Consider the following 20,761-nt stretch of genomic DNA (forward strand, 5'->3'; position numbering starts at 1 on the left):
CATTTATTTCTCCTTTCAGCAACCTCTAGCTTCTTTTCTGCGTTTGATTGACAGGCTGCCATTTTATGAAGTGTTTCCTAGTTTTGCAGTTCAGCCTGACAAAGATTTTTTTTAAAATCTGGAGTTCTACAAACTTTTTTTTTTTTTAAGTGTGTTTAGTGTTTTGGTGGGAAGGAATTCATAAATGAAGAGATGTTTTAAGTGTAAGGCAGGCAGACATCCAACACAGACATATTTAGTGTAGCTAAAGGTCTTTGTCTAGAAGCATGATTTCTATCCTGTTTTTTCAATAAAATATTCTCAAGCTGGGGCGTGGCTACAATTGAACAATGGGGGACAAAGGTCCCTGAAGCCCAGGGGGAGAGGGACCCACCGGCTTTGGTGACAGCTTGTCCTTTGCTTTCCCACTCATGCCTCTCTGAAGAAGAGGTGGGGTGGGGTGGGGGTAGGGGCAGGGGCCCATATTCACTTTTTAGCCAGGGCCCTCTTCAATTTGCCATGCCCCTGTTCACAGGGCAGCTGGATTTTGCATCTCATTCTCAAACGAATTATTGCACAACATGTTTCTTCATCTGAACTTGATATATCCAGCAGCATAGACAGAATTTTATAGCATTATACGTTGTGTCAATGGAGCAGCTTCTTTCTCGAGCAGATTGAGGTAAGTGAATCTGTGGCAGTGTAGTCTCTGATGGTATATACAGTTCCTACTAACACCCCTCCCTCCCTCCCTCCCTCCCCGAAAACATCAGTGTCTCCAGTCCAGCACAGAAGAGGTTCTCCTAGGTTTCCTTTGCCTTCCTGCTACGATCAGCATGAGCAAACGACCATACATTACAGACGATTTGGAGAATAATTCACCCGAGTCCACCCCACAACAGAGATGAAAGTTCATACATCTCCTCATCCCAGCATTTGTTCCACAAATTGTGTGTGTTTGTGTGGGGGGTACTTTAATATTTGGAATGCATGTAGAGGGGTAGTTAGGAGCTGTTAACTAACATGTTACTATCTACTTGGTAGATGATAGAAAATTTTGTACGTACCAAGGAGGAGAAAACTTTATAGTTCCAAGAAGCTTTATTGAATGCTGCAGAGTTAACAAAGTGGCCATCTAGGGGATAGCTCCCAAAGACAAGACGGACCCAAGATGGTGTCTGTCCAAAGCTTGATACATCTGAACACATCATCATTCACAACAAGCCAGCCAAGTAGTCCGGTAGTACAACTCCATATTAGGCCATCAGGCTTACAATACTTGTTGGAAATTCTCTGTGGTGAGAGAATCCCTTTCTCATTATAGCAGAGTGCACAGAGGCACAACACAGCAGATTTAGTTAAGAATGCGTGTTTGCAGAGAGTAAAATAACTTGGAGCCAATTCATAGTTTCAAATCAATATAAAAGGCATTTATTAAGGAACTCCATTCTAGATAGATTAGAGATCCTAACTCCTCACTTTCCTATCTATCTAGCTAGATGCAGATGGATTCTGCATCTTCTCTGCACATATGGTGCAGGGAGAGAGGCTTGCCATGTTGCAAGGTAGACGGGCAGGTAGGAAGTGGGAGAGAGAGGAAGGAAGTTGAATCCCTAAGAGTAGCAATATACATATTTATTTATTTATTTTTATTTTTACATTTCTATACCGCCTTTCGTTAAAAGAAAACCCCAAGGCGGTTTACAAAAATTAAAACATACAATAAAAGCAATAAAAACATCAGGCAATAAAAACATCAAGCTAAAAACATATAAAACAAGCATAAAAACAAGACAACAGAGGGCCGAGCAGTAGTCCCCCAGCAGCACCTTCTGGACCCTCCCCTCCGATTCCCATGCCTCCGATTCCCATACTCGAGAGGCGGCCCAGAAGGATACCATGGTCGATGGTATCGAACGCCGCCGAGAGGTCCAGCAGAACCAACAGGGACGCACTCCCCCTGTCTAGTTCCCGGCGTAGGTCATCCACTAGAGCGACCAAGGCAGTCTCAGTCCCATACCTGGGGCGGAAGCCAGATTGCAAAGGGTCCAGATAATCCGTATCACCCAAGACCCTCTGCAGCTGGGACGCCACCACACACTCCATCACCTTGCCCAAAAAGGGAAGGTTAGACACAGGTCTATAGTTATCCAGGTTGGAGGGATCAAGGGAGGTCTTACCACCGCCTCCTTGAGGCACGATGGCATCCTGCCCTCCCTTAACGAAGCATTAACGATCACCTCCAACCATCTGCCTGTCCCCTCCCTGGCAGCTTTTATTAGCCATGAAGGCCAAGGGTCAAGAGCGCACGAAGTCGCACGCACACTGCCCAGGATCTTGTCCACATCCTCAGGCCACACCAACTGAAAAGAATCCAACACAATGGGACAAGATGGTACCAAAGGCACGTCTGCCGGAACTGCCAAAACTCTGGAGTCCAGGTCAGCACGGATGCAAGTGACTTTATCTGCAAAGCGACAGGCAAACCGATCACACAGAGCTGTAGATGACTCCTCCCCCATTGTCTGGGGGGATGTGTGGAGCAAGGTTTTCACCACACGAAACAGCTCTGTTTGTCTGCACTGAGCAGATGCAATGGAGGCGGAGAAAAAGCATTTCTTCGCCGCCCCCACCGCCACGGAGTAGTCCCTAAAATGGGCTCTAGCCCGTGTTCGGTCGGATTTGTGACGACTCTTCCTCCAGCGTCGTTCCAGCTGTCGTCCAAGTTGCTTCATCGCCTTAAGCTCTGAGGAAAACCAAGGAGCAGAACGGGCTCCACTAAGCCGGAGAGGTCGTTTAGGAGCAACCGTGTCAACAGCCCGGGCCATCTCTCCATTCCAGAGATCAACCAAGGCCTCGACAGGGTCACCAGCAATGGACACTGGAAACTCCCCAAGGGCCGTCTGGAATCCAAGCGGATCCATAAGCCTCCGGGGTTGGACCATCTTAATCGGCCCACCCCCCCTGCAGAGGGCAGACGGAGCAGTCAAACTAAACCCCACCAGGTGATGATCTGTCCATGACAAGGGAGTGGTCTCAAATTCCCCCACCTCCAGATCATTTATTTCCCGGTCGGCAAAAACCAGATCCAGAGTGTGTCCCGCCACGTGGGTAGGGCCCGATACCAATTGAGACAGGCCCATGGTTGCCATGAAATCCTGAGCCGCACCCACTAGGGGGGCCTTGGTGTGGACATTGAAATCCCCCAAAGCAATAAGCCTGGGGGAACCCAAGGCCACCTCCGAGACCACCCCCGCCAGCTCAGGTAGGGAGACTGAAGTGCAGCAGGGTGGTCGGTACACCAACAGAATCCCCAGCCTATCTCGGCGGCCCACCCTCAAGGACAAACACTCGAAATTCTGAGATTGCCTGACCGGGCATCTGGAAACGGGGAGGGTCTCTCGAAAGATGACTGCAACGCCTCCTCCCCGACCCTCGAGGCGGGGCCGCTGCATGATCTGGAAAGCTGGAGGACAAAGCTGAGAGAGACCAACCCCGCCCAGCGCATCCAACCAGGTCTCCGTCACACATACCAGGTCAGCACGCTCATCCACAATCAAATCGTGGATGAGAGATATTTTTGCGTTAACTGACCTGGCATTCAGCAGCAGCACCCTAATCCTCGAAGGAGTGTTCACAGAGCTCCCTAGGGTCAAAGGGTTGGGAGAAGGGCTGGGAAAAGGAACAGGCCTCAATTGCCTGGACCGTTTCCCCCTGTAATGGCCTGCCCAACTCCCACCGCCATACCTCCCTCTGCCCGCTACCTATGATATTGCTGCCCCCACTCCAGACCCACTTTTTGCTCTCCCAGACACATCTCCCCAGACTAACCCACCATGGATTCTTGGCTTAATTAAAAAAAACAAAACCAGACTTGCATAATCTCCTGCTGACTTCTTAATTGTAGGAAGACGGATCTTCATGGCAGAAGGAGAGAGATCTTCTGGGCCTCAGGCAGTTCGCCCCACGGCAGAGAGCCACAAGGACGAGAGCCCTTGGGCTAGCCTGCCCTATATAGCAGCAGCAGCAGCAGCCAAAGCCCCAGCAGCAGCCCAAGGAGATGTTACACACACCTGAGGAAAGGTGGGGCAGAGGCAAAGACAGCAGTCAGTCAGTGCCCCACCCAAGCTGTTCCATCTGTCTTCTTCCCCTATCAAAGGGATAGCATCAGAGAAGTGGAGAAGTGATGACAAATATCCTGACCCTCTAGCCCTCTAACTTACTAGTCTGTCCTCCACTGTCTGAGGCAAAGAGATAGCGCAAAGTCCTTTAACTTCCAACAATACTACCATTGTTAAAGGAGTGCTTATGCAGCCTCTAGGAGGCAGTTCAGATACCAGCATCATCACCTCTCCTGACCAGCAGGCCAGAACAAAGCAAGGCATAGAGAATACATATTATGTTGCAGCTTGCAAGGTCTGCTTAGTATGAGAACCAAAGCATACTAAGCAGGTTCTTTCCCACTGACATACGTTCAGGAATACAAGATGGAGGGAACTCTCTTCAGCTACCATCAAAATGGTGTAGCAAGAGCTCAGTTCTCCATTAACGACATACCCTAGGATCAATACATAGAGATCAATATGAAATGCTTAGATTCACAGGTTCAAAGGCTGCAGGGTGCCGCTTTAAGAGTGGGGAAGGGTACACTTACCCCTCCCACCACTTCCTCCTGCCGGAGTAGTTTGCTTAGAAAGCTCATCGGGGCAGCAGCGCATCTCCCTGCCACCCCATTGCCCCCATTGGCCGGACGTCCCTGATGTGCCTGCGCGCACCAGCATGCACACACGCCCACGTGTGCAGGCACGTCAGGGACTTCCAGCCATAAACGGCCAACGGGGTGGCAGGGAGGTATGCTGCCGCCTCGATTAGCTTTCTAAACAGAGGACGCCTGCAGGGGGAAGTGGCAGGAAGGGTAAGTGCACCCTCCCCCACTCTTAAAGCGGCACCCCTGCCGCCTTTGAACTGCCCTGCCACAGTTCCATGCGCATCCCCAATCCTAACTGCCCCTCTGCACTCTGGGACAATAAAATCCTAGGGTGCAAATGCTGTGCGTGGGATAAGCTAATCATCTCTAGTTCATTCAATATTCCTGATTCCACTTGACTGCCTTGTCCTTGCATACCACACTTTCCCTTGGATTCTAAAGCACGTACTCTTCCATATCACCCCTCCACACACGCTGCAAAACCCTGTTTAAACATTCAGATGATCACCATTTACACCTGAGTAACGGACGTGGAGAACATGTCTGCATATCCTTGAATGACCTAGAGGTGGGTACATTCGTGACAAGGCTTCGTGACAAGGCTCCAGTCTTATCACATGTAGAAGGGGTGTTGCTGGACTGAGGTTCATCTGAACCAGCTCTGTCTTTTAAATGGATTTTTAGTTCCTTGTTTAGGCATAAAGTGCTCCCACCATAATTTCCCCTGACTCAAATATTTATTTCAGAAATACATATCTGTCTGCAGACTGTAAAATACAACATTAAAAATAAAATTACAATATGGAAATATTTTTAAATAATTGGGTTGGGGGACTATAATTGAAAAGAATCTTAAGCATACCTAAGGTTTTAGGCTACCTTTGATTTAATTACAGTGGTCCCTCGACTTACGAACTTAATCCGTTCCGAATGCATACTCGTAGGTCGAAAAGTTCGTAAGTCGAAAAGCGGTTTCCCATAGGAATGCATTGGAAACGGATTAATTCGTTCTGGAGCGAAAAGGGGGGGGCTTTACTCACCCCTTCCATGAAAGTAAGGCACTGTACTGTACTGTATTCCTTGTAGTAATTGGGCGGCAGGGTGCCGCCCGCTTCAATCTCCCTCAGCGCGGGCTCCCGCTTCTCGTAGCCATAATCGGGGCGGCAGGATCGCTCCCAGTCCCTGCTGCCCCCTTCAAGCTCAGTCCCCCTCGGCTGGCGGCCGCCTCCTGAAGCTCCCCAGAGGTCCCCCGCCGCCCCCTTGTTTCCTTGCAACATGGCAAGTTCCTCTCCCTGGAATCAAATGTTTGATTCCTCTGTGTGTGTGTGTGTCTTTTGGGGGGCAATATATATGAGTGGAGCAGTCACCCACTTCCTTCTCTGGGGTCATCGACCTCCTCCTCCATTGAGCCCTGCAGCTGAGGTTGCTGCTAGGCATGATGGCTGGGCTCTGCCCTCTTCACTGAGCCTGGCAGCTGGGTCGCTGTTGAGCACGAGACCAAGGTTCCAGGTATAGAAAAAGCCAGCCCCCAAATGTGAGGGGAAAAGACAGTGCCCAAATGGGAAGAAGCAGAGAATGGAAGAGGAAATAGAAACATTGGACCTACCGTGAAGGGTTCTTTCTCCTCTGAAGTAGGAGGTCACGGCTCACAAAGGGTTAACTTCCACTCCTTCCTCCCGATAGACAGGAAATCTCAGGTGCTTTTCAAGTAGCTCAAGTCCATCCCCCTTCTCCCAGCATGCTCAGGTGTGATTCCCCAGTTCCGACTGTTGTGTTTCATGATTGGGCTGCAGAACTCCACAGTGTTGTGGAACTAGAGGTTAGCACTCAAAGGGAGTAGGATAGAGGACGGAAGCCCTAAGATATTAATCAAGGTAGAAACGGAGGTTGTTCCAAGGTTAGCATCGGAACAATTAGTCCCAAAGGTTGGCGCAGAGAGGCATGGCCTGACACCACACTAGTCCCTGATCCACGGGTGGGCCGTGTGACCTCCTACTTCAGAGGAGAAAGAACCCTTCACGGTATTGGAAGATAAAGGACTTTGCACTGTCTCTTGCCTCAGACAGTGGAGGACAGACTAGTAAGTCAGAGGGCTAGAGGGTCAAGACATTTGTCATCACTTCTCCACTGCTCTGGTGCTATCCCTTTGAAATGTAGATTGCTAATCTCAGGGGATTCAACTTCCTTCCTCCTTCTCTCTTCTCTTGCTACCTGGCCGTTTACCTTGCAACATGGCAAGTTCCTCTCCCTGCACCAAATGTGCAGAGAGGATGCAGAATCCAACTGCATCCACTTAGATAGATAGATTAGAGATCCTAAATCCTCACTTTCCTATCTAGAATGGAGTTCCTTAATAAATGCCTTTTATATTGATTTGAAACTATAAATTGGCTCCAAGTTACTTTACTCTCAGCACACACGCATGCCTAACTAATCTACCGCTGTGTTGTGCCTCTGTGCACTCTGCTATATTGAGAAAGGAATTCTCTCACCACAGAGAATTTCCAACACACGGTAGGTCCAATGTTTCTTTCTCCCTTGAAGTAGGTGGTCACGGCTCACAAAGGGACTTACCAGAGCAGTTAAAAGTTACCATGGGCGGTGGGGAAGTGGATCAGTTCTGGACCACTTGCTGGAACACCCATCCCCCAATTTTGTAGTGCTTGAGAAAGGGAGAAATGGCGGGCCATGTGGATGCCTGGCATATTTCCCCTAGCAGCGCCTGTGCTGTGAAAGCCACCAAGGTGGCTGCCCTGTGGTAGAGTGTGCTATGATGCCCCATAGAAGCTGTGTTGACGGGGCTTGGTAGGCTGTGGTGATGCATGCCCTCGGCCAACAAGCTAAGGTCACCTTAGGCGCCTTAGAGCCCTGTGAAGTCACGTGGAGTCACGCGGAGGGCCTCGGACCGCCTTAGGTCCTTTGTCCTTTGAATGTAGGTGCGTCAGGCCCTGCAACCCTCCAGGGAATGCCAACTGTTTACAAGCGTACAAGCAAATGTATGGGCTTGGAAGACTTAGTTTGTTAATATATTTAATTATTTATTTTGACCAAGGTAGGGTCGAAGAACCCTACGTCTTAAGGACCACCACGTCTGGCTGGAAGACGCAGAGCTCCCTTCGAACCAAAATCACCCCCTGATTCCGATACTCTGTGTGCCAGAGTGATCATCACTAGAAGAGGACCTTGTTGGATAGATACTTTAGCGGGATAGATGAAATTGGTTCAAAGGGGGCCCATGTGAGGGCATTCAGTACCTTATTGAGGTTCCATGAAGGAAGGCGATCAATCAGTGGAAGAGCGATATTGGTAGCTCCTCGAAAAAACAAGAGAGGTGGGGGTGGAGTTGAATACTCCCTGCTCTCCTCAGGCTCAGGACCGAAGCTAATACTGTCTGTTTCAGAGTAATGGGTCTCAGACCCTGGTCCAGGCCTGCCTGCGGGAAGGGAAGGCCGGGTCTTGGGGGACTTTGGCCAAGCATATCTCAACTTTTTATGCCTAGCCCATCTAAGGCGGCCTTTCTGAGGAAGACGGCCCAAGTCATCTGGTAATTCCTGTTGGTGCTTTGGCGCCAAGTGGCCCAGATTGTGTCTTGCACCATCCTGGAATAGCCCTCTCTTCGCTAACTGCGTGCGGTTAACTCCAAGCATGTAGTAGAGCCATGCCCAGTCTGGCTGAAGCAACAGGCCTTGGGTCAGAAGGTCTGGCCGTTGCAGCAGAGGCATTGAGGCCGTGACAGAGAGGGGTACCAGTCCAGCGAACCATGGTCGCCTTAGAGAGGGGCCCCTAGATTACCTGTGCCCTTCTCTGTCGGAGTTGTGCCATCAGCCTTGGACGACGACCTACCGGGGTGAGGCCGTCCAGGAGACCCTGCGACTAAGGAGAGTCGAGTGCGTCCATGTCCTCCGCGAGGTGGTGGTGAAGCACTGAGTGAACCTGAGACCTAGAGGATTAGCACAGCCACAGGGGTTGAGGCAGGGATCAAGATAAAGGGCCCCACCAGGGGCTGCTGCCTGTTGGAAAGGACAGGGAGAAAACCAGCCCTTTTCCCCCCGAGTGTAAACTTGGGAGGTAGGGGGGAAACCCCTTCATTAAGTGGCTGCTTCCGCGGAATAACAGTGAGGACGATATTAGGCTTGAGCCATTTAGACTTGAGCCATTTATTTATTTACTTACTTACACATTTATATCCCGCTGTTCCTCCAAGGATCCCAGAGCGGTGTATTACATACTTGAGTTTCTCCTCACAACAACCCTGTGAAGTAGGTTAAGCGGAGAGGGAAGTGTGAAGTAGGTTAGGCTGAGAGAGAAGTGACTGTCCCAGAGTCAAACAGCTAGTATCATGGCTGAATGGGGATTTGAACTAGGGTCTCCCTGGTCCTAGTCCAGCACTCTAACCACTGTGCAGGAGGGAGGTGAGGCTGTAGCTGCTGCAGCAGGCAGGAGGAGACCTCACCTCACACTCACCCTCAGAGGAGTTCTCAGGAGCAATCGAGACTCTCAGTCTGAGGAGTGAAAAAAGCAGTTAGGGTCCCTTGTTTCTCCCCCCCCACCGTTTCTTGGGGGGGGTTCTTTTCTTTGGGGGGAATGGGAATCCTGGGGGAATCCCAGGGGAATCGCGGCGGCACTGTTTAAGGGCCTTCTTTTGACCACCCCCGCCCCCATGCTTTCTATGGGAACCTGCTAAGGTGTCCCCAGGTTGCTAGCTGCCCATGCCCAGTTGTAGAAAGGAGAGAGGCCCATCGGTAGTAGGATGAATTTGGTGGCCCGGGTTTTTCTAATCCGTTTGCTCAATGGTGGCTCCGCCCCGATCCAACTAACACTTCCCAACTGCACTGATAGTTAGCTGAGAAGTGGTGTTACCTCTCACTACACTTGTTGGAAGTGAAGGACTTTGTGCTGTCTCTTGTCTCAAAGACAGTGGAGGACAGACTAGTGAGTCAGAAGACTAGAGGGTCAAGACATTGGTCATCCCTTCTCTACTGCTCTGACACTATCACTTTGGAATTGAGATTGCTACTCTCAGGGACACTTCCTGCCTGCCTGTCACTTCCTCTCTCCCTTCCTTCTCCCTTGCAACATGCAAGCTCCTCTCTCCCTCCACCATGTGTGCAGAGATGCAGAATCCATCTGCATCCAGCTAGATAGACAGAGATCCTATCTCTTCACTTTCCTATCTAGAATGGAGTTCTCTAATCAATACTCCTGATATTGGTTTGAAACTATGAACTGGCTCCAAGTTATTTTACTCTCAGCATACACGCATGCCTAAGCAAATTCCGCTGTGTTGTGCCTCTGTGCACTCTGCTGTCATGAATAAGGGTTTCTCTTACCAGAGGGAATTCCGAACAGCACTGGTGATTCCTTGCTGTGTATGTCAGCTTGATTAATTTCATGTGTTACATTATTGTGAAACAGAAAACAATAGAAAACATTACACAATTGAAACAATATAGGTCTCAATATTCTACTACCAGAAATATATGACTACCCCACTTAATATGTCATCCTTTCTTTCTGTCTATAATTCATCATATTTCTGCTTATATTCCAGTCCAAGAGAAATCTATTCAACACATTGAGATTATTTTGTGTTTACAAGGGAAGCAATTTTAAAGTATTTGGTGAATTTTGAGCCAGCTATGCGTGCAAGCCTGAAAAGCTTGTGACTGTCTCTGCATCTTCATTTCATTGCATTACTGGGCCTACATTCCTGAACTACTGCATTCTAATATTGGGAATGCAGGAAATACTCCTGGCACTGCCATATATTTACAAACAGCACAAACGGAGTTAGCTAGATTCAGAAAATGAAGCAACGATCCACAGAGAATCCAATTACGTCCCTAAAACATACATAAATGTAATGTATGCCATCGGGTCGATGCCAGCTCCTGTCGACCACAGAGCCCTGAGGTGGTCTTTGGTAGAATACAGGAGGGGTTTACCATTGCCACCTCTCGCTCACTACGAGATTATGCCTTTCAGCATCTTCCTATATCACTGCTGCCTGATACAGATGTTTCCCATAGCCTGGGAAACATACCAGTGGGGATTAAATACATATAAATTGGCACTTTTATGACAAATTATACTTTATAAAAACAGTTATTAAAAACATAAAACATACACAATTAAACACTAGAAATAAATACAAAGCGTATCTAGAACACAGTCCACCGTATCCAAAGAGAGATCAAATTAGAGTCAACGCTTCTTGAATCCATGAAGAGATATAGCCACAGACTTCCTTATTACTGTTCATGACGATACATTCCAAAGTAAGGTATCGTATTTGTAGTGAGATTTCTAGGCTTTACTTGTTTGTGTTGGATCTTTTTGATAACTGCCATGTTATACTTAGTATTGTTGACTGTGAATAATTCATGGACTGATCCACTAAAACCCTTCATTCTGCGTTCATATTCAGACATCAGACCCATTCACATGTTATGTTCAGCACTTGCACAATGAGTGCTCAAGGAGCACAGGGCAGACACAACTCTGTACAGGGACAGCTATCAAATGTTATGTTGCACATAGGCACAGCAGTACCTTCCTATCTGTAGTATACATTGGAGGGGCCTGTACCCAGGTTCACTTTTTAAATGAATGTGGGCACAGAGCCATTCACACAGACACATGTGGTACGAGTGTACAGACATCTCTAGGCTTCTGCAGCTTAGTGCACTGCACCCTGACTGCATATGGGGATTGTTTTTACTCTGTATTTAAATTTAAAACCATCTTTGAAGAATCAGCTGTAATACTTCACAGGACAGTTTGAAATTATATACATGAAAGGTTAACTGATACTGATGAACAAGAATCCTCAGCAGTATAGTGGCAAGAGTGATTAACCTGGATCAAATCGACCTGGTTTAAGTTGCTGCTCTATCAAGTTGCTTGCTGAGTCACCTTCAGCAAGAGCTTTTTCAGGGAGCATCTTCACTTTGGGAGGGTTGGTGTGCGGCCACATATCGGCCCGATGAACCCAAAGTGCCTGAAATATTTCAGAGAGCACTTCACACACCATTCAGGGGTTTCCCTCCATATTGGAACCTAGCCCGGTTGATGTCCAGGGTTAAAAATTCCTCTTCTTGCATCGGCATATCCGTTATGCCCCAAACTTGCAGCAAAGCCTCGTGGTAAGGCCTGCTGTCTAAAAAGTCTCCCGGATGCTTTCCAGACTGGACACAACAACAGTGTCACTACATGGCCATTAATTGTCCTTCCGCACTGCCTGGGTTTCTACATCGCAGTCCCTGCGCTGTCAGCAAGGTGCCGTCCACATTTCCAATGCCTTCTTTCAGGTTTTCTCTTTGCAATACGGTGCTACAACCTTGTAAATAGATAGCTGTATTTTCCCAATGCAAAAGTTTCATGCAAGCTAGAAAAGACTGCTCCCCTGGTGTTGGATTTGCGCAACAACCGCTATTTACGATTTCAAAACGATTTTGCCAAGCTGAAGTCAACTACCGCTGTTCAGCAGGTAATCTGGAAAATGCCCTGGGAGCTTTCCAGATGACACCTTTCTGACAGCACAGGGTTTGCAATGTCGAAACACAGGCAGTATAGAAGCACACTTGACAGTAGTGACACTTTTGTAGTGTGTACTCTGGAAAGCGCCCTGGTCAATTTCTCTTCCTCTCAGTCTAATCTCTCGTGCAGAATTGTTGTGAGGATAAAGTTGAATAACCCTGTATTCTGCACTGAAGTCCTTAGAGGAAGAGCAGGCTATCAGTATGAGAAATAAAGAAGGAAAAATTAAACATTTTCTTTGAGAAAATGAGTTTTTTCTCTTTTTAAAAACAGGAAGCCAGCACAAATGTAGTGGAACATGAGCATAAAAGAAAGTATCACTAGCATGTTTTTGGAGAAGTTTACCAGGTCTTTACTCCAAAGAAGAGGAACTTGAGCGACTAACTATTTATTCCATGTTATCCATGTTCAAGACCGTGTTCCAAATGACTAGTATATGAATGAGATGAATGAGATTTTCTCAATCAATGTTTGCTGGAGAAAAGTACGTGGATTTTGTCTCTAAAAATAAGAGCTGTACATTGAATAAAGATTAAGCAAGTACCTGGATTATCTGTGCGTCTGAAAGATTTAACAGATTCCATTCAGATTGTCTGCTGCTTCAAACTGTCATCAAGATGCAAACAAAATATGGGAGTTCAGTCAAAGCAGGGTTGTCACAACCAAAAGATGCTTTTCATCTAGAGGTGTTGCTGCAGTTCATATTTCCTTCAGAAATATGGGCCCTGCGAGCTCCTAATGCTCACTTCAAATATTTGAATCGGAGGCAGGCATTTGTATCTGAAGGGGAATTTCCCCCGTCCTTCCAGAATAGGCAACTTCCAACCCCAATTATGGTTGGAATTTGCTCCTGGTTGCGAACCAGCCGCCTCCTCTAGGGGCTCCAGCCCCCTCCTCCTGGCTGCGACCCAGCCTCTTCCCCTTGGCTTGCCTAACACATTCCACCAGGTAGTGTCTCCACCTGGGTGACAGCTTTTCCCTTCAAAGAGACAGGATGGGACATGCCATGCCAATGCAACCAAGAGGTTTGCCATGCCGATGCACCCAAGAGGTGTCTGAGCCCATCCACCACTGCAGTCCTCAGCCTTGTGGCACTTCCAAGAGAGCAGCAAAGGTCCGGAACCAGGGGGTGTCCCAGGGTGGACACTGAGGCTGGCTATGAGCCCCAGCAGGGCCTGTGTGGTGGGAGCCCCCTATTGCACCTGGCCTTTCCCTCCTGGAGGCCAAGCGCATCCTGCACGGCCCGGTGGAAAGTGTGCACAACACCACAGAAGTGCACCAGTTGACCATGCTTTGCAGCCCTGGCTGTGTTGGCTGCATTGTCAGTGAGCAGGAAGCCTTGCTGGAGGGCTGGCTCCCCAGGAACCCTAGAATCCACCTACTGGGCCATGGCTGCTGGCAGCTCATCTGACGTGTGGTCTGTGTCCATAGCCTCCACATGCAGCACAGCCCCCCAGGGTCATGCTGCACGGGAAGAGGTGTCCACGCCACCAGCGCCAGAGGCTCCCCATCTCTCCTGCCCCCACCAGTGCACAGTGAGGGCCTGGAAGGCAGTGTGCAGCCCACTACAACTGGCCCACAGAGCTGCTGCATCACCATCGCCCAAGTCACTCTGGGTCCTTTGCCCTGCTGACCCATGCCCTGCAGTGGGAAGAGTCACTAAGGCAGAGCTCCAAGTGATCTCACACCGTGCTGCCATGATGCTCACCGGCCACCATGCTCACCAGCCCTGCTCACAGCCCTTTTCAGTGGTGGTGGGGCTGCTGCTTCCTTCAGGGACACCTCCATCACCACTCTTGGTCTGGAGCTGAGCAGGTCCAGGAATGAGAAGAATGATGACTTCCTCCTCACCCTCTGACTGGGGGCTTGCACTGCTAAGGGGGATTGGGAGGATGGTGAGACCCATCTGGCTGGGCTAGCAGCCAAACAGTCTGCACCTCCTCCACAGTTGCCACCGGAAGAGCATCTTCCCTGACAGGGTAGGACCTCCCGCCAACTCCTGTTCAGCCAAAACTATTGGCTGTGCTTCTGCTTCATCCGAGTAGATGTGCCTGCATAGAGCCGGCAAAAGCAGGAGCAGGGTTGACTTGGGGAGAAGGCACCTGTCACTGCCCAAGGGGCGTAACGATAGGGGGGGCAGGTGCCCTGGGCGCCACTCTGTTTGATCACGTGGGGGGTGCCAAAAAGTGCCCCCGTCAAGCTCCTGCCTTTCCGGAAATTTTTTTTTTGTTCGGAATTTTTTGTGTGTGCGCGCAGCAGGCAGTGTGGGACGCATTGAGCAGTCCCCCTCCCCCTCCCCGGGTCCCGGTGCCCCCCCCATTGCTCCTGGGCGCCGCAGCGCGGGCGCCTAAAGTTGCACAGCAGTGCCTGCCTGCTTGCTGCTTGCTTCGGCGAATCGGCGTCACCGTCATTTCATTCATCATATATCACTCCGCTCGCTAACGCTCTCACTTCCCGCCCCGCGGCACCACCTCCCCCACCAGTCGCACATGCCTGTCTGGCCCTCCCCTCCCTTACAAAAAGGGCGCTTGGCGCTTGCCTTCGTCACTTGGCTTCGTCCGTTCTAACCTTGTGGAGTGGAGTTTATGATCAGGCCCTCTAGTGGCTTGCCGCTGGCCAGGGTCTCTCTCCCACTCACACATGCACGCAAGCAACTTTCTGAGCATGCGTGAGTCCTCCCAGCTCGCCTTCTGCACGTGGCATCGGCGACGAGGCAGGGTGGGCCTGGGAGAGCGTTGCTGCTGCTGGCTGGGCGCAGGCACAGGAGGACAACAACATTAAGAGGGATGCGAACAAGAAAAGGTTTGTGTGCCTTAAATTAATCTGTATTTGGTGCGGTGGCCTTGGCTGGGGCGGCGGTTGTTCTCCTGGCTGGGGCTCGAAGATGGTCTTAACGCGGCAGGGACAGTGCAGCCCCTGCCGTCATCGGTTGAGCAGCACCAGGCAGGCAGCAGTTCCTGGGTCTCCATCCTTTCCCTCAGGCGGAGGTGCAAACACTTGGGAGCCCCGAGGGAGCGCAGAGGCTGTGTTGGTTTCCCCCACCCCTTCCTCCACGCTGCTTCCCCGTTGCCTTCCTTCTTTATTCCATTTTGAATTAACTGTTGGATGAGGGCTGCGCTCCTTCCTAAGCCCTGTGTGAGTGCGTGTGTGTGTGTGTGTTGGTTGGTTCCCCGCCCCGTCCCTTCCTCCACGCTGCTTCCCGTTGCATTCCTCCTCTAATCCATTTTAAATTAGCTGTAGGATGAGGGGTGCGCTCCTTCCTAAGCCGTGTGTGTGTGTGTGTGTGTGTGTGTGTGTGTGTGTGTGTGTGTTGGTTCCCCCCCCCCAGTTACGCCGTGTTCCCTAGTTACGCCTCTGGGTGTGTTTGTGTGTGTGTGTGTGTGTGTGTGTGTGTAGGAACTTGATTATGGAAGTTGGCTGAGTGTCAGGATGGGACAGGTGTCTTGTGTGTGTGCTGCAGTAGTATTTAGGAACACAGGAAGCTGCCATATACGGAGTCAGACCATTGGTCTATCTAGCTCAGTATTGTCTACCCAGTCTGGCAGCGGCTTCCCCAAGGTTGCAGGCAGGAGTCTCTTGCAGCCCTATCTTGGAGATGCTGCCATGGAGGGAACTTGGGACCTAGATGCTCTTCCCAGAGTGGCTCCATCTCCTGAGGGGAATATCTTCCAGTGCTCACACTTCTAGTCTCCCATTCAAATGCAAACCAGGGTGGACCCTGCTTAGCTAAGGGGGCGGCGGGGGTGGGGTGGGCGCAATTTCAGTGCTTGCCCCGGGCGCCGTTTCCCCTAGTTACGCCTCTGCACTGCCCCCCAACTGCGACCAGCATCACCCCTTCCTCTCCCTGGCAGTCTGCTCATAGATCTTCCTCCTACCCGCCCAGACATCTTTGGGGTGTAAATTGAATCACCAATTCTAGACGGGGGAGGGGGCATCAAAGAAAGGGTGGGGGGCGGTCTATATTTTTGCTGTGTTTGCCACACACATGGTGCTATAGTACTAAAGTGTACACACACACACACACACACACACACGAGTAAAAAAAAACAAAAAAACACCCCACCCCAAATAAAAAGCAGGTCTTATATCCGGGGAGGCCATTTGGGTGGGGACAAATGGTCAAGCAACAACAATGGGCCGAGTCTAGTGGTGGGGTCTCCCACTGAAGTCTCCCCACTGCAAATTAAGCACCATCCCCCTACACACACACAAATTAAGTCCCCCCAAATAAAAAGCAGGCCTTAAATGTGGGGAGGCCATTTCCGTAGGAGGAAAGATCAAGCAACAACTATGGGGTGAGTCCACTGCAAATTCAGCATCATCCCCCTACACTCACACACACAGTATTCTTACGTGGCTTCTAGAGAGAACAAACAAGTATATTTAAGCAAATATGCTTAAATGTGACTGAACAAAAGTGTTTTTAAAAGAAAAATTATGAAGACGATACTTCCCACTGAACTGCACACACCCTATTTTGCATTGAGAGTCCTGTCCTTAAATGAGCTGAATGCACTATTTTTACACCCCCTAAATAATCTCCTCTTTTGAGAGGGAGAAGATGCAGACCACACAGCAGAAACAGAGGCTGAAAAGCAGATCGCAGAAGCAAAGGGAGATGGGAGTCAACCTAGAAAGAAGCATTTTCTTTTTCTTCCTGTTTCTTTGGCAGTTTCCTTCTCCCTCCTCCCATTCCCCGCTAAACAGATGGATCCGAATATGTACCTCCTGAGTGGCATCTCTATAGCTCTTTCCTTGGGATGGAATCCCACCCCCCAATTCTCACACCATCAGGAAGGAAGAGGAAAACACAGGCTCTGCTCTCAAACCTTCAGCAGACGATTGTCTTGTACACCCTTCACCTCAGGGAGAAACAGATCTTATGCAACATGTGTCAAGCTGGAGACGGGTTGAAGCTGTGAAGAGAGAAGAGGAGACCTGAACTTGAAAGCTATGCCCAAAGCAAAAGATGCAGAGCTGACCCTGGGAAGAAGAGAGTGAAACAGCTTCCAAGCAGAGCAGAGCAGGGGCAAGAAGAAGGGCAAAGGCAAAGGCAATCTGGAGCTGCCTGCCTCCCTGGACACTCTCTGCGCCTTCCTCCCTGCTGCAGGGAAGAGAGGAGCTTGCATGTTGCAAGGGAGAAGGGAAGGAGGAGGAAAAGAAGAGGAAGTGGCCAGGCAGGCAGGAAGTGTCCCTGAGAGTAGCAATCTCAATTCCAAAGTGATAGTGTCAGAGCAGTAAAGAAGTGATGGCCAATGTCTTGACCCCTCTTGCCCTCTGACTCACTAGTCTGTGTCCCCCTCTCTCATTGAGACATGAGCCAGTGCAAAGTCCTTCACTTCCAGCACAAAGAAGTCTTTCCTCATCTTCTCCCCCGTTTCCCTCCCTCCTTTTTCTACCTAACTAACTATCCCTCCTCTTACTAAAAGCTGACTGGCCCTCCCCCCAGATCCCCCCAAAATGACCCCAAACAACAAAACAAACACACTCCAACACTAACTGTATCACTGAATAAATAAATAAATAAATGGATGGATGGATAAATAAATATGACACAAGGACAAGACACACACACACAGACAGACAGACAGACAAGAAAAGAGACACACAGACAGACTTTCAAACACACACACACACACACAGACACAAACAGAAATGGACTCCCACACTCTCTTTCCTCTCTATCTCTCCAACTCCTCTCCACCTTGCCTCCTCCCTCCTCGCCTAACTCACCCACAAAGAGCAGCTGAGCCCCGAAGGTGTCATAAAAGAGGATGTGTCACGAGCCTCAGCAATGGCCATTGATCCTCTTGCCTCTAAAGGTCTCTTAACAGGTGCCTCTTTGCCCAGTTGGCAGGAGATGTCTCCAAGTCCTGAAAAGTGGCGATTCTCTTCATTGCACAGAGGTGGGGGTGCAGTTGGCCCTATCCACCCCTGCATAGTAACCCTCCAGTGACAGTTGCTGGTGTCTGTCTTAGGTTTCTTTGTAGATTGTGTGACTTTGGGGGATAGGGATCCATCTTTATTCCTTTATTCTTACTCTGTGCAAACTGCTTTGGAAACTTGTGAGTCAGCGTGGTGTAGTGGCTAGAGTGCTGGACTAGGACCGGGGAGACCCCAGTGCAAAATCCCCATTCAGCCATGAGACTAGCTGGGTGACTCTGGGCCAGTCACTTCTCTCTCAGCCTAACCTACTTCACAGGGTTGTTGTGAGCAAAAACTTCAGTATGTAGTACACCGCTCTGGGCTCCTTGGAGGAAAAGCAGGATATAAAATGTAAAAATAAAAAACAAATTAATCAATAAAGTGGTATATGGCAACTTGTGTCGAAAAGTGGTATATAAATAGTAGTAATGGAAGTTTTTCAAACCTCACCCTTCATGTTCTTCTCTCTGTTTATCTGAGGAATCAGAGGACTCTCTTCACTACCCTGTTTAAAGCGACACCACCACAGGCCCCTCAGAGCAGACCCCTCCACATCTATTCATCCAAGGAGCCACCTTGGTTGCTGCCATGTGCTCTTGTTTCAGCAAGACACGGGGACTCACATTCCTTCAGGGCAATCTTGACACTGCTTCACATCTGAGGGGGCACACATCGGTTTGCTGGCTTTGCCCTCTGGGCACCGCTCTCTGTTCTTCCCAGAGTGTGGCGATGCTGTCACTTGCCTGCCAGAAGGCAGCGTGGAGCAAGTCGGGGGCTGTTTGGCCTCCTCCACTCTGCCTCTTCATCACTGACTCTTCATCATTCTCCAGCTGAGGGTGGCACAAGCAGCAGCAGCAGCAGCAGGATTCTCCATCCTTCCCTTCCTTTGGGTCTCAAAGCAAAGAGCTGATGCCCCAAGTGGAAGGCAACTCAGAGCAGCTGCCTGGTGCCCCCCCCCATCTTGTTTTGGCAACAGCAGGGCTCTCTGTCTCTCACTTACAATGGGGCTCCTTCAGTGGAAGTGAAGGAGGGAGGATGCTGCTGATACTGCAGCAGTCAGCAACAGAGCAGCAGCCACTGGTCTTCTCCATGCTGCCTCTCACCAGGTGCCCCATGCAAAGAGCCAGCACGTTCAGCAGAGCAAAATAGGGTATTTCTTGTATCCCCCATCTAAACCAGCTACCCTCTAACCACCCACTAGTACTAGCTAGCTAACGGGGATCCCCATTTAAACTCTAAAGCTAAACAGAACACCTATTTAAGCTGATTCTAAAGAGCACACAGGCAGGTAGCAGTGATTCTCTCAGCAGTAGCAGGAAGAATGGGCGGGGTGGGGGGGGGGAGGTGGAATCCAATTCTCCTCTCTTCCAATTCTCTCAAAACAAAAACAAACAAAAAGCAAAAAAAGGAAGGAGAGAATCCACCCCAGCCCAGGATGGCATAGTTGGCAGGCTGGCAAGGCAGAACAATGAATGGTTAAAAAAAAGAAGATGGAATTCTCTTCTTCTCGCCCAATTCTCTTTTTGAAGCAGCAGCAGCAGTAGCAGCAGGAGAAAAGGCAGGCTGCCAGCAAGGCTGAACAATGATGGAGGCAAGGCTGAACAATTAGGCAAAACCTCTCTCTTCTCCCATGCACACCCCTGAGAAAAGCCCTCCGAAAATTTCCACCACCCTTGCTGTTCTTTGACCTCCCCCTGGCCAATGGGGGTAAATTTTACTCTTGCAAAGCCTTAAAAGGAAGGAGGAGGCAATTGCCGGCAGATCAGCCCATGCTTTCGCTGACCAATCTGCAGGCTGGAAGGGCGGGAAATTCAAACTGGCATCCAAACCCAAAATGGAGACTGAAGGAGACAGACTACCAGAGATCGCAAAATGGAGATCTGAAGCAACAAATCTTCTGGAACCCAAACAGGGGTGATTTGTTTCAGCTACAAAACTTTCAGATTTGGACATCGGGCAATTCGTTTTGTATACAAATCGCCCGAAACAGCCCATCTCAGGTACAAATTGTTTTGTACCAGAAACCTTTCACATATCCCTGATCACCAGGTAGGGCTGAGAGAGACTCCTGCCTGAAACCTTGGAGTCACTGCCAGTCCGTGTAGACATTACTGAACTAGATGGACCAACGGTCTGACTCGGTATAAGACAGCTTCCGATATTCCTAGGACACTGGACACTTTGCATAGGTCCTGATTCTGTAATATTATTTCAATTGTTATTATTCCAGAGGTTATGATAGCATGCCTTTAAAAAAGAAAAGAAATGAAAAATAGACCATACAGAGTCTCAATCCAACCTGACAAAAAGAACAGCAGAAGGGAGAATTCTCTTTTTCTAATATTGCAGTCTAAAAGATGCAATGTAAGGCATCTCAGCTAAGTACTGTATTAGCACAGGCATTCTCCAAAGAGCTTATGCTTTGATGAAAGATGGAACAATCAGTATGTGAAGAAGTTCCTCGGGAGTGTCTATGACGTTAAGAAAAAAATGATACCAAAATAGAATCCATTGATTTTTTAAAAAAACAACCCTATCAGTATTGTGTTGGGACTCATAATAATGGGTTGTAGAATTCTATTTTTCCTCATGTATGTGCAATGGGAAGGT

The 20,761-nt window shown here is 49.3% G+C and overlaps 1 protein-coding gene across 5 annotated transcripts; it reads right to left on the minus strand.

The window, feature by feature from the left end:
• Positions 1-1,067: 1,067 nt before the first annotated feature.
• On the minus strand, positions 1,068-17,350 carry LOC128345367 (uncharacterized). Of its 5 annotated transcripts, none has more exons than XM_053297224.1 (4): positions 17,056-17,350; positions 12,771-12,832; positions 8,865-8,939; positions 1,068-4,052 (listed from the first exon to the last, which is right to left on the minus strand). In XM_053297224.1, exon 4 carries the CDS (start codon positions 3,432-3,434, stop codon positions 2,085-2,087), a length of 1,350 nt encoding a protein of 449 aa, XP_053153199.1. In that variant the 5' UTR covers positions 3,435-4,052; positions 8,865-8,939; positions 12,771-12,832; positions 17,056-17,350; the 3' UTR covers positions 1,068-2,084. The 5 variants fall into 5 exon arrangements, with proteins under 5 accessions (XP_053153199.1, XP_053153197.1, XP_053153200.1 ...); XM_053297222.1 differs by lacking the exon at positions 17,056-17,350 and adding an exon at positions 14,795-16,166; XM_053297225.1 differs by lacking the exons at positions 8,865-8,939; positions 12,771-12,832; positions 17,056-17,350 and adding exons at positions 5,205-5,454; positions 6,294-7,512.
• Positions 17,351-20,761: the final 3,411 nt, after the last annotated feature.

Source organism: Hemicordylus capensis, chromosome 2 (assembly GCF_027244095.1).
Source record: "Hemicordylus capensis ecotype Gifberg chromosome 2, rHemCap1.1.pri, whole genome shotgun sequence".
In the NCBI taxonomy this organism is placed as follows: domain Eukaryota; kingdom Metazoa; phylum Chordata; class Lepidosauria; order Squamata; family Cordylidae; genus Hemicordylus; species Hemicordylus capensis.